The 11895-nt window shown below is 57.3% G+C and overlaps 1 protein-coding gene across 1 annotated transcript in view; it reads right to left on the bottom strand.

Annotated features, from left to right (window-relative positions):
• Positions 1-11889, bottom strand: part of EPS8L2 (EPS8 signaling adaptor L2) — a 16026-nt gene extending 4137 nt beyond the window's left edge. Inside the window, exons 1-7 of the mRNA XM_024748983.1 lie at positions 11819-11889; positions 9186-9308; positions 9023-9078; positions 8157-8221; positions 749-910; positions 188-337; positions 19-98 (exon numbers count right to left, since the gene is read on the bottom strand). Coding sequence (XP_024604751.1) covers positions 19-98; positions 188-337; positions 749-910; positions 8157-8221; positions 9023-9078; positions 9186-9229 — 557 coding nt within the window. The 5' untranslated portion in view covers positions 9230-9308; positions 11819-11889. The remainder of the gene's footprint in view (positions 1-18; positions 99-187; positions 338-748; positions 911-8156; positions 8222-9022; positions 9079-9185; positions 9309-11818) is intronic.
• Between the last annotated feature and the right edge of the window lie 6 nt (positions 11890-11895).

Raw genomic sequence — 11895 nt, 5'->3', positions numbered from 1 at the left:
CCCTCCTCCCCCCCCTACTTGAGGGTCTGTGTCCCCATCTTCTTCCCCAGGCGGCAGTCGGCCAGCGCGCTCTCGATGTCCTCGTGCACCAGCTCCGCCTGGGGGGACGGGGCGTCAGGCTGGCTCTCCGGAGGGATCTGGGCTCCCCGCCCCGCGCCTATCCCGCCCCCCACTGCCCGGCCCTCACCTCCACCTCGTCGCAGTGGAAGAAGTGGACGTCGGGCTTGCTCTGGTCTGAGTCCTGGCACACAAGCAGAAGCACCGATGGGTAGCGTAGCTGGTTCAGCACCGTCTGGCTGTGCCGCACGGTCGGCAGTGGGAAGTTCTCCAGCTCCTCCTGGGGGACAGGCGGCTGGGACCAGGCTCGCCATGGTGCATGGCGAGAGTCCCAGACACAGAGGAGGGCTCACGGCCATGGGCACGGGGAAGACCCGAGGAGCAGATGCCGGGGACACGGGCTGACTGTGGGCGTGGCCTGTGGCGTTCACGCCACGGATATGGCACGGAAAAGGAACGTGGCCTGGACATGGACACGGACCCCACGGGGCAACGTGCACACAACGGGCCCCGCCTCGGTACAGCCGGTGGAGAAGCTCTGCAAGGTAGATGTGTCCCTGTGTGACATGGCTCCCCTGCACTCTCGGCCCTCGGCCTGCTCCCTCTCCCACAGAGGCCCAGTGTGTCTGGGTCACTGCCTGTGCCTGCCTTGCAGGATGGGCGAACGCCCTCCCTCCTGTTGCCACCATACCTGGGATTCGATGTCCAGCAGCCGCAGCGACTGGTCATTGACCTGCAGCAGCATCTCCTGTGTCCAGATCTTCTCCTTGGAGCTCAGCTGCACCAGCTTCCGGATGGCATCTTCCACGGACACAATGGCCTCACTCTTGTCCATGATGAACGTGGCCAAGTGCTGGGTGGGCAGGCAGGGGGTCACTCTGGGTGGAGCCTTCCTGGTGCCAAGAACCAGGGCCAAGGGGCTGTGCCCTGGGGCTCTGAGGGGCTAGGGCCAAACTTGGGGGTCTGAGGGGGGTCACAGCCAGCCCCGGGGGTCTGAGGGGCCATGGCCAGCCTTGGGGGTCCGAGGGGGCCACGGCCGACCCTGGGGGCCTGAGGGGGCCACGGCCAGCCCTGGGGGGTCCAAGGGGGCCACAGACAACCCTGGGGGTCTGAGGGGCCACGGCAAACCTTGGGGGTCTGAGGGGGCACAGCCAACCCTGGGGGGTCCGAGGGGGCCACAGTCAACCCTGGGGGTCTGATGGGGCCACAGCCAGCTCTGGGGGGTCCGAGGAGGCCACAGCCAACCCTGGGGGTCTGAGGGGAACATCCCTGCCCTGGGGGTCTGAAGAGACAAAGCCCCACCTTGGGGGTCCTCTGCTCTCCTTGGGGGATGTCTGTGGGGGCCATGGACGTGCCCTGGCAAACCCCTTGGCAGCCCTACACACACAGCCCCCAGCCCACCCACATCTGCCAGTGGGCTCCGGGACCAGGCTCCCTGCCCCTCCAGCGGCCCTGGTGCAGGCTCACGACAGGGCCTTGACACATGCCACCTCTGCCCGAGCCCGGTCTCCCCCAGCCCGCTCTTCCTTCCGGACTGTGCGCGGGACACTACCTTCCTGCCTGCCTGGCCACGGGCTCACCGTCAGCACGCCCCCGACCTGCCCTCGTGTTTATCATCATCCGACTCTATGCTGGACACGACATGCTTCTTCGTTTGCTGTCTGTCTGCTGCCTCCCCGGTGCCTGTGACAGTGCTGGGCCCCCAGCAGGCCCCCAGTGAATGTGATAGGAATGAACGAGCAGCCCATGGGGACCCCTGGCCCGCCCCGCTCCTCTCTCTCCAAGCCTGGCTCAGGCCCCTCCTCCTTCCAGGATCCCCCATGTGTCCTCGCTGACCTTTGCTGAATTCAGTAGACAATGCTGGGGCAGCTGGGTGAACACTCCCAGAAACTCCAGGCAGTTAAGGCTTAACCACAGAACATGGAAGCATGAAAGTGCTAGTAGGAAATACTAGGTAACTTCTGATAATCTCAGGAAGGCCTTCTTCACTGGAGGACTTTGCTAAGCAAGGAAGAAAATCCAGATGCTCAGAAGACAAGGCCAGGACTTCCCTGGTGGTCCAGTGGTTAAAACTCTGAGCTTCAACTGCAGGGGCGTGGGTTCGATCCCTGGTTAGGGAACTAGGATCCCGCATGCCACGCGGTGGGGCCACGAAAGAAAAAAGGTAATAAAAAGACAAGACCAATAAATTTGACTTAATAAAAAAAAAAATTTCTGCCTGAAAAAAAGTACCCCATACAAAGTATATAAAAAACCCCACAGATATAATACTAGATGTAATGGAGGCGATGTAGGCTAATTTTCTTGATACAGGAAAAGGCCAACATGCATTACAATGACAGTTCTTACTTTGTTAAAAGCTCTATTTTGTTTAATAATTAAGGATACCAACGATAAATGAAAAAAGAATGAAAGAATATGTAAATAAGTAAAAGATTAACAGCTCAATAGAAAAATTGACAAAAGGTATGAACACAGAGTCTATAGGAAAATAAATATAAGTAACCTTTTAATATAGAAAATTATACACAGGGGAATTTCCTGGTGGTCCAGGGGTTAGGACTCTGCGCTTTCATTGCTGAGGGCCCGGGTTCAATCCCTGGTTGGGGAACTAAGATCCCACAGGCTGCACGGTGCGGCCAAAAAGTATATATATATATACACACACACACGTATATATGCAGACTCATTCGATACAAGAATTGCAAATTGAAGCTGGAGACTATGACTTTCGGAATGAGTTTTCGCTTATTCTGTTGCCAGCACTAACAAGCCCTTGTGGGTTACACTGGCTGGTTAAGACGTGGAGAAGGAGGAACCCTTGCTCCGCACTCGCCTGGCTGCTCTGGGGAGGAGTTGATGACACTGGACCAGCCCACATGCTTCCCTCTTACAATCTCAAGGCAACCTGCACACGTGTAGAATGTGGCACGGGTACAAGGCTGCTCCCTGCACAACTCTTGGAGGCCAACCTACATGTCCATGGGCAGGTTAGAAAGAGACTGGGCAGGGGAATTCCCTGGTGGTCCAGTGGATAAGACTCCGCGCTCCCAATGCAGGGGACCCGGGTTCGATCCCTGTTTGGGGCACTAGATCCCACATGCACACTGCAACTAAGAGTTAGCATGCCGCGACCATGAGCCTGCATGCTGCAACTAAAAGATCCCGCATGCCGCAACGAAGATCCCACATGCCGCAACTAAGACCTGGTGCAGCCAAAATAAATAAGTAAATAAATAAATATTAAAAAATAAAAAAGAGGGACTTCCCTGGTGGTCCAGTGGTTGAGAATCTGCCTTCCAATGCAGGGCACGTGGGTTCCATCCCTGGTCGGGGAACTAAGATCCCACATGCCGCAGGCAACTAAGCCCACGTGCTCTAGAGTCTGCATGCCACATCAAGAGAGAAGCCTGTGTGCAGCAACTAAGATCCAACGTGGCCATAAACAATTCAATAAATATTTTTAAAAAGAAAAGCAAAGAGAGAGAGTGGGCAGAAACGTGCGGTGACTCTCAGGCAGCCGGTCTGTCTGCATGGGGCACACGGTCAGCAAAACACTGCACAGCCGAACCGTCCCAACCACGCTGCCCACGCGCTCCAAGCGACTGAGAACATACAGAGCGCATTCTCTGCCCAGAACGGGATTCCATTAGAAATCAATAACAGAATGATAACTACAAACCCTATTAATTGGAAATTAAGCAACACACTTCTAAATAAATCATGGGTCCATATTTGTAGAAATCAAACAGCACACTTTTCAACAACAGATGAGTGAAAGAGGAAATCACAGGGGAAATTAGAAAACATCTAGAGACAAATGAAAATAGAAACACAACATATCAAAACTTATGGGATGCAGCAAAAGCAACGTTAAGGGGAAATTTACACCTATAAATGCTTACATGGTTAAATGCTTAAAAAGAAGAGAAGTCTAAACAACCCATGGGTCAAAGAAGTTACAAGAAAACTTAGAAAATGTTCTGAGTTGCAGCAACATGGGTGGACCTAGAGATGATCATACTAAGTGAAGGAAGTCAGGGGCTTCCCCGGTGGCGCAGTGGTTAAGGCTCTGCCTGCCAATGCAGGGGACATCGGTTCGAGCCCTGGTCTGGGAAGATCTCACATGCCGCGGAGCAACTAAGCCCGTGTGCCGCAGCTACTGAGCCTGCGTGCCACAGCTGCCGAAGCCCATGAGGCTAGACCCTGCGTTCCACAACAAGAGGAGCCACCGCAATGAGAAGCCCGCGTACCGCAACGAAGAGTAGCCCCCGCTCACCGCAACTGGAGAAAGCCCGCGCGCAGTGACGAAGACCCAACGCAGCCAAAAATAAGTAAATAAATTTATTTTTAAAAATAAATAAGTGAAGTAAGTCAGACAGAGAAAGACAAATATCATAGGTTATCACTCATATGTGGAATCTAATTTTTAAAAAATGATACAAACGAACTTACTTACACAACAGAAACAGATTAACAGATTTCGAAAAAAACCTTATGGTTACCAAAGGGGAAAGGTGGGGAAGGGATAAAGTAGGAGCTTGGGATTAACGTACACACACTACTATATATAAAATAGATAACCAACAAGGACCCACTGTGTAGCATAGGGAATTATATTCAATATCTTGTAATATTGGAAAAGAATCTGAAAAAGAAGGAATACATGTATATGTATAACTGAATCACTGCTGTACATGTGAAACTAACACAACATTATAAATCAACTACACTCCAATAAAATAAAATTTTAAAAAAGAAAATATTCTGAGCTGAACAATAATAAAAACAAGCCCATCAAAACTTGTGGAAGAAAAAAAAAAAAAAACTTGTGGAAGAAGATAGCTACAGCAGTACTTAGAGGGGCTTTATAGCTTTAAATGAATGGCAGAGAAGAAGAAAGACTTGATATCAATGGTCTGGGCATTCCTCTTCAGAAGCTAGAAAATGACAATCAAATGAAGCCCAGAGTAAGTGAAAAGAAGGAAACTAAGAGCAGAAACCAATGAACTAGTAAAATACACAAACAACAGAGAAAAATCAACAGAGCCCAAGGTTGGTTCTGAAAAGACTGATGAAATTGATAAACCCTTAGCAAGACTGACCAAGAAGAAAATAGAGAAAACACAAATGATCAATAACCAGAAGGAGCGAGGGGACATCACTACAGATCATATGGGCATAAAAGTGAGTTCATAATAAAAGAAAACTTCCCCCAAAGGAAGCCCTGTATTCAGGGCCTCACAGGTGGATCCTAACAAATACTTAAGAGGGAAATCACAGCAACCTTCCATAAACTCTCTCTGAAGAGACTAGAGGAGCAGGAACATTTCTCCACTCATTGTATAAGGCCAGCAGAACTCTGATACCCAAACCTGCCAAGGGCACTGCAGGAAAAGAAAATTGTAGACCAATGTTCTAATAAATATTAATGCAAAAAAATCCTTAATGGGCTTCCCTGGTGGCGCAGTGGTTGAGAGTCCGCCTGCCGATGCAGGGGACGCGGGTTCGTGCCCCGGTCCGGGAAGATCCCACATGCCGCGGAGCAGCTGGGCCCGTGAGCCATGGCCGCTGAGCCTGCGCGTCCGGAGCCTGTGCTCCGCAACAGGAGAGGCCACAGCAGTGAGAGGCCCGCGTACCGTAAAAAACAAAACAAAACAAAACAAAAAACCTTAACAAAATAGTAGCAAATTAGTCTTGTCAAGTCAATACATGAAAAGGATAATAAACCATTAGTAAATGAAGTTTATCCTAGAAATGCAAGGTTGGTTCAACATTTTAAAAAATCAGCATGATTCATTACATTAACTATAGTAAATACATTTCAATCGAGAAAGCATTTGATAAAATTCAACAACTTTCATGATAAAAGTTCTCAGCAAACAAAGAATGGAAAGGAACTTCCCCATTCTAGTAAAGGGTATCTACAAAAACATACAGCTTATAAAACGGGGAATTCTGAATACTCTCTTCTAAGATTGGACACAGGCAAGGATGTCCACTGTCATTACTTTTATTGAGCGCTGTCCTGGTAGTTCTAGCCAGGGCAATAAAGCAAGGAAAACAAAGTGGCTAAAATTAAGAAATTAAGTACTGTATTTTCAGACAAAATGATTGCGTACAAAAAAAATCCAATGAATCTATAAGCAATTCCGGAAACAAGTAAATGAATTCAGCAAGGTCTCAAGATACTCAATCGCTATACAAAAATTCAATCGTATAAAACAAATGCTGAGACATCCCTGGCGGCGCAGTGGTTAAGAATCCACTTGCCGATGCAGGGGACACGAGTTCGAGCCCTGGTCCGGGAAGATCCCACATACCACGGAGCAACTAAGCCCGTGCCCCACAGCTACTGAGCCGGTGCGCCACAACTATTGAAGCCCACACGCCTAGAGCCCGTGCTCCGCAACAAGAGAAGCCACCGCAATGAGAAGCCTGCGTACCTCAACAAAGACCCAACGCAGCCATATAAATAAATAAAAAATAAACAAACCCACAAGGCTTCGGTGCCCCCCCTCCCATTGCCACCACCTCTTACCCTCCCTCTTGGCCTCAGCTTCATCATCCGGGAGGGGTCAGCAAACCTGCCCACATCCCCAGCCTTGCTGGCTGCTGGGCAGGCAGGAGAGGTGGCCCCAGCCTGGGGTCCTTCCACAGGCTAGCTTGGACCAAAGTCTAGGAGAAGGGCTGGGAGGCCCCGCTGGCACAGGTGACTCCTCACCAAGGAGGGCAAAGTCCTTCCCACAGAGAGGTGGCAGAGCTGCCCTTGGACGCTGAGCCTGCAGCAGTCATGAGCTGACCACACAAGATGGCCCCTGACTGCCCAGGTTGGCAGGGAGGGCTGATCAGCAACACAGCCCAATGCAAGAGCCCTAGGGACTCCCACGTCTCATTGCACCCACTGTATAGAGGAGAAAACTGAGGCTCAGAAAGCAGTGACTCACCTGGCTTCCGTGGGCATGGAGGGTTCTAAGGGGAGGGACGTTCTTACCTTCCTGGTCCAGGCCCCCCACCTTCCTGATCCAGGCCCCCCACCTTCCTGGTCCAGGGTTCCCCGCTTCCTGGTCCAGGGCTCCTCAACTTCCTGGCCCAGGGCTCCCCGCTTCCTGGTCCAGGGCTCCCCGCTTCCTGGTCTAGAGCTCCTCACCTTCCTGGTCCAGGGCTCCCCACCTTCCTGGTCCAGGCTCCTCACCTTCCTGGTCTAGGGCTCCCCACCTTCCTGGTCCAGGGCTCCCCGCTTCCTGGTCCAGGGCTCCCTGCTTCCTGGTCCAGGGCTCCTCAACTTCCTGGTCCAGGGCTCCCCACTTCCTGGTCCAGGGCTCCCCACTTCCTGGTCCAGGGCTCCCCGTTTTCTGGTCCAGGGCTCCCCACCTTCCTGGTCCAGGGCTCCCCACTTCCTGGTCCAGGGCTCCCCGCTTCCTGGTCCAGGGCTCCCTGCTTCCTGGTCCAGGGCTCCTCACCTTCCTGGTCCAGGTTCCCCACCTTCCTGGTCCAGGCCCCCCACCTTCCTGATCCTGGGTCCCCCTCCCTCCTCCCACTTCAGCCATTCCCAGCCCTGCTGTCCTGCAGGTTTGGACGATGACCAGGAACCAGGAACTTGGCCGGCTGCCATGAGCAGGAAGGTCATTTTAAAAACGTATTTCCTGAGTTCTAAGTGTGAATTAAAAGTGACCTAGGAGCAAAGGCCTCCGGAGCTGGCGGCTCATCTAGAGTGCAGTTACCCATCTCGACTGTCCAGGCTGAGTGGGATTAGCCATCGAGGACGTCCCTGCAGGAGCTCAGAAACTCCTCCCTCCTAGTCTAGCTCCCTGTTGTGAGGCCAGGATGACAGTTTCCCTCCCACTGGGGTTTCCAGGGGCACCCAGAGCTGTCCTTGCCTTCCTGTGTTGCCCCTGGCATCCCTCTCCCTGATGTAGCTTCAGGGTTCCTGTGCCCCTCAGACCGGGAGCTCCCCAGGACTGGAGGGAGGCTCTGGGGGTGACCCCAGTACAGGCTGCCTGCTGTGGGACCACTTCTCCCCCGGCCTCAGTTTCCCCACGGGCCCGGGGACCCCAGAGCACAGAGGATAGGAGTGCCCCGTGGGGTGAGGGGCTCACCTGGACGTGGTACTGGGAGGTCTCGTGCATGATGACATTGGAGTTGGAGTACTTCTTCCTCTGTTCTGAATAAGGAGACACAGTCACTCACCCCTGACGGCAGGACCCCAGGTGGGGCCGCAGGGAGGGCAGAGTGCAGGGGAGGAGGGCTGCTCTGTGGGCCCTTTGTGGCCTCCAGGAAGGACACAAGGGCACAGAATGGAGGGATGGCCCCTCCTGGCAGAACATGGAGCTCCCTCAGTCCCCAGGAGGGACCCCCAGCTCAGAGTGGTGATGGCACAACTGTGTCTGAGGTCTGTCCTGGAGCGGATGCAGGAGGCTCAGCCTCCTTTCCTGGAGGCCCCCTGCCCACCTTCCTGCGGAGGGGTCTGGTCTAGGGCTTCCTCCAACTCTAAGAGCTCCCAGCTCCCATCTCCCTGCCTCTCCCTGTCCCTCCCTGGGGCTCCTTGCTTTCCAGAGGTGGCACTGCATGGCTGGGGGAGGGTCAGAGCTGGGGGAGGTGGGGGCCGGCCAGGCCCCGCCCTCCCAGAGCAGACACCTGGCAGTCAGTCCAGCAGGAGCCCCCGCCCCTGGAGGATCGGGTGGCGGAGAAGAGCACAGAGAATCAATATTGATGCTCCCTGAATTATTAGTAAGGCCTCTCCCCTTACTGGCTCACTGCGGGGAGGGCTATTCAGTGGCCAGAGTTTGGGGGAGGGACCTGAGCACCTGCTGGTTGACTAGGGTCCAGGGGCCTTCTCTGGGTGCCCAGGGCTGACCTGGGCCTCCCCGGGGGGGGGGCCTGGCACAGCCCTGGGGAAGGGAGTGGGCGAGACCCTCCCAGCCGAGCTGGCCCCCGAGGCCTCTTGTCCTCAAACCTCACTCACCAAACAGGTCCTTGGCACTCATCTTGGCCACACCGTCAGACCGGCCCAGGCTGCCACTGCAGGGGAGGGGCTGGTGAGGGTGGGGCCCATGCCGCACCCCTCCCTGGGGACTACGGTTGGGTGGCGGGTGGGGGGGGCCTGGTGGGTGGGGGTGGGGGCTCACTTGGCAGCACCCGGGCAACAGCTCACGGACCCTGATTGGCTCATGGCGTCCTCGACGGTGGCTGGCGGTGAGAGGGCAGACCTCAGAGTGGCCTGAGTCCAGGGCTTAGTGCCTGGTCCACACCTGAGTGCACAGGGGAGCCAAGCTGACACCTTATCGTGACCTGGCCGGGGCCTTGCTACCCCAGCACAGGGCCTGGGTCCCCTCCCCATCCCTCCCTGGATCCAGGGCCTGGAGCCCCGATGGCCTGGCCAGATTCCCCAGGGTGCCTGGGCAGGCAGTCCTCAGGAAGCAGAGCCCTGCCTTCCAGACACACCAGGACCACCCCTGCTCCACAACCCAGCTGGTGTTCACTGCAGCCCCATCCCTCCCTGGACCCTCGGTCCTCTACAGGGACCCCCAGGACGTGCCAGCAGAGGGGTCCCACCCCCAGAGGCTGTCTGGAGTGGGGCTGCGAGGAAGATGTCCTGGGGGCTCTGAAGGGGGGTCGGGGGAAGAGGCACCTTCCAAGCAGAGGGAACAGCATGTTTAAAGGCCCTGAGGCAGGTGGGAGCCAGACAAGGGAGAAAGGCAGCAAGAGATGAGGCTGGAGCCCGGGACCCAGAGCCCAGAGTGAAGCGCAGACGGAGCCCACCCTCTGAGGGGTGAGCAGAGCCTGGTGCCCCTGGGCCAGGCTGACATGTCCTGTGGGATCCTGTGCTCCGTGGGGACCTCCGGGTCCACACTGTGCCACATCAGATGTCACCAGTGATGCCATCCGTCTGCAGCTTCAGTGTTTAGGGGGCTGCAGGGTTGGGTCGCAAGCCAGGGGTGCTGGTATCCAGGGCACCAGTGCCTGGTAGCTTGACCAGGTACTACCTACAGGGAAGGCTCCCAGGAGGTGTGAGGGACCCGGGGGCTTCAGGCTACCCCCGCCCACATGCCACCGAGGGTCCCGGCTTGGCCAGATTCCTCCGTCCATCTGTCCGTGGAGAATGTCCGGAATGCTCATGGCCTCACCTCAGTAGGTGAGCCCGAGTGTTTGCTTAATGGGATTCCTGGCGGGCTGAGCGAGGGTGCTGGGCACGTGTGTCCAGATACACACACACCTGGGCGAGACCGAGGCCTGTGAGCACACAGACACCTGGGTCGTGACGTTCGGCCTCCCCTAGGGGGCGGGGTGGGGGGCCTCAGGGCCAGCCAGGGAGGTGGGTCCAGGCATCTGGGTTGGGGAGCAGCTGGGGGAGAGGCCACTTACGGGCCGGCTCCAGCGGGGAGTAAGGGGCTTCTTCAGCTGACTGGGGTGGGGATGACACTAGCCCTGAGGGCCCCAGGGCCCAGGCTGCACTTTGGTTTCACTGTGGCCATTTTCCGGGTGCAAAGGAAGTCCGAGTATGGTGCCTGGTCAGGCAGGGGAGGGGGAGGAGGCCCAGCAGGGCAGGGAGGGCAGAGGGACCAGCTCCAAGTTCAAATTCCAGCTCGCAGCTGACCGACCTTGGGGAGGAGTCAGCTTAAGGCCCAGGGAGCCAGGTGGGGCCCGGGATGGGGGAGACCCTGGGGCTCTGGCTGTGCCCAGGTCTGGGCCCTGCGGGTTGGGGGAGGGAAACGCCTGGGACGCTGTAGGTGGGGAGCAGGGCGCCGAGCTTGCACTTGGGAGGCAGAGGCAGGCGGAGAGCTGGGCGGCGCTGGACCCCTGACTGCCCTGGGCAGGGCCAGGAGAGGCCCCGCCACAGGCCGTGGGGGAGGTGCGGGAGCAGAGGCGGCGCCAGCTGGGCTGGGCCTCCCAGCGCAGCTGGGGCTGACCACATCTGGGTGGGGCACATCTGGAACCCTGACTGCACTGGGCAGGGCCAGGAGAGGCCCCGCCACAGGCCGTGGGGGAGGTGCGGGAGCAGAGGCGGCGCCAGCTGGGCTGGGCCTCCCAGCGCAGCTGGGGCTGACCACATCTGGGTGGGGCACAGGGGGTCGGTGGCGCACTTCAGAAGCACCAGGAGCCCTGCTCACCCGCCTCCCCTGCCACCGGGACACCTGAGGCACAGGGGCTGCCCCAGGCCAGCCCAGCCCAGGTTGGAGGCACACAGGCCCCGGCAGCTCGGCCCCCAGCCTCCTCCCTGAAACTCCCACACCCCAACCTTAACCGAGAGCCTGACCCCTGCCCGATGCTTCCCTGGCCCTGCGTTTCAGCCTGCCTCTGACCCACAGGAAGCCGGCTAGCACACCAGAGGAGCCCCCAGCCTGCCCCGGCAACAGTGGTGCAGATCCTTTGAGGGGCAGGGGCTGACCTCCTCAACACCGCTTCACTGGAGGAGGGGGTTCCCGCCACCGAGCCCCAGGGCTGGGAGGCGGCCGGCTGACTCAGAAGCCACTGGCTTACAAACATCCCCAGCGCACGGCGCCGCCCCAGGACCGGACGGGGCGGGCTAGGCCTCAGGAACCCGGCTGCGGCCACCAGCCCAGGGAAAACCCGCGGGCCCGGCGCGGCCCCTCGCGCCCGATGCCCCGTGCGCCCCGGCCCGGACTGCAGACCCAGGCCAGGGCCCCGCGTCGCGCTGCCACCTGGGGAAACTGAGGCCCGGGCAGCCCGCCCTCCGTGCGCTCGGCTCCCCTGTGGCTCCAGGGCCAAAGCGGGTGCGGGCGCCAGGCGGGGCACTCACCTGCTCCTCTCGCGGCCCCGCGTCTGGCCGCCCACTGGTCCCTTAGTCCGCGCGTCCGTCCGCCCGTCTGTCGGAGC

The sequence above is a fragment of the Neophocaena asiaeorientalis genome, unplaced genomic scaffold (assembly GCF_003031525.2).
Source record: "Neophocaena asiaeorientalis asiaeorientalis breed wild unplaced genomic scaffold, Neophocaena_asiaeorientalis_V1.1 scaffold43, whole genome shotgun sequence".
Classification (NCBI taxonomy): Eukaryota; Metazoa; Chordata; class Mammalia; order Artiodactyla; family Phocoenidae; genus Neophocaena; species Neophocaena asiaeorientalis.
This window is presented reverse-complemented; position numbering and strand designations above follow the sequence as displayed.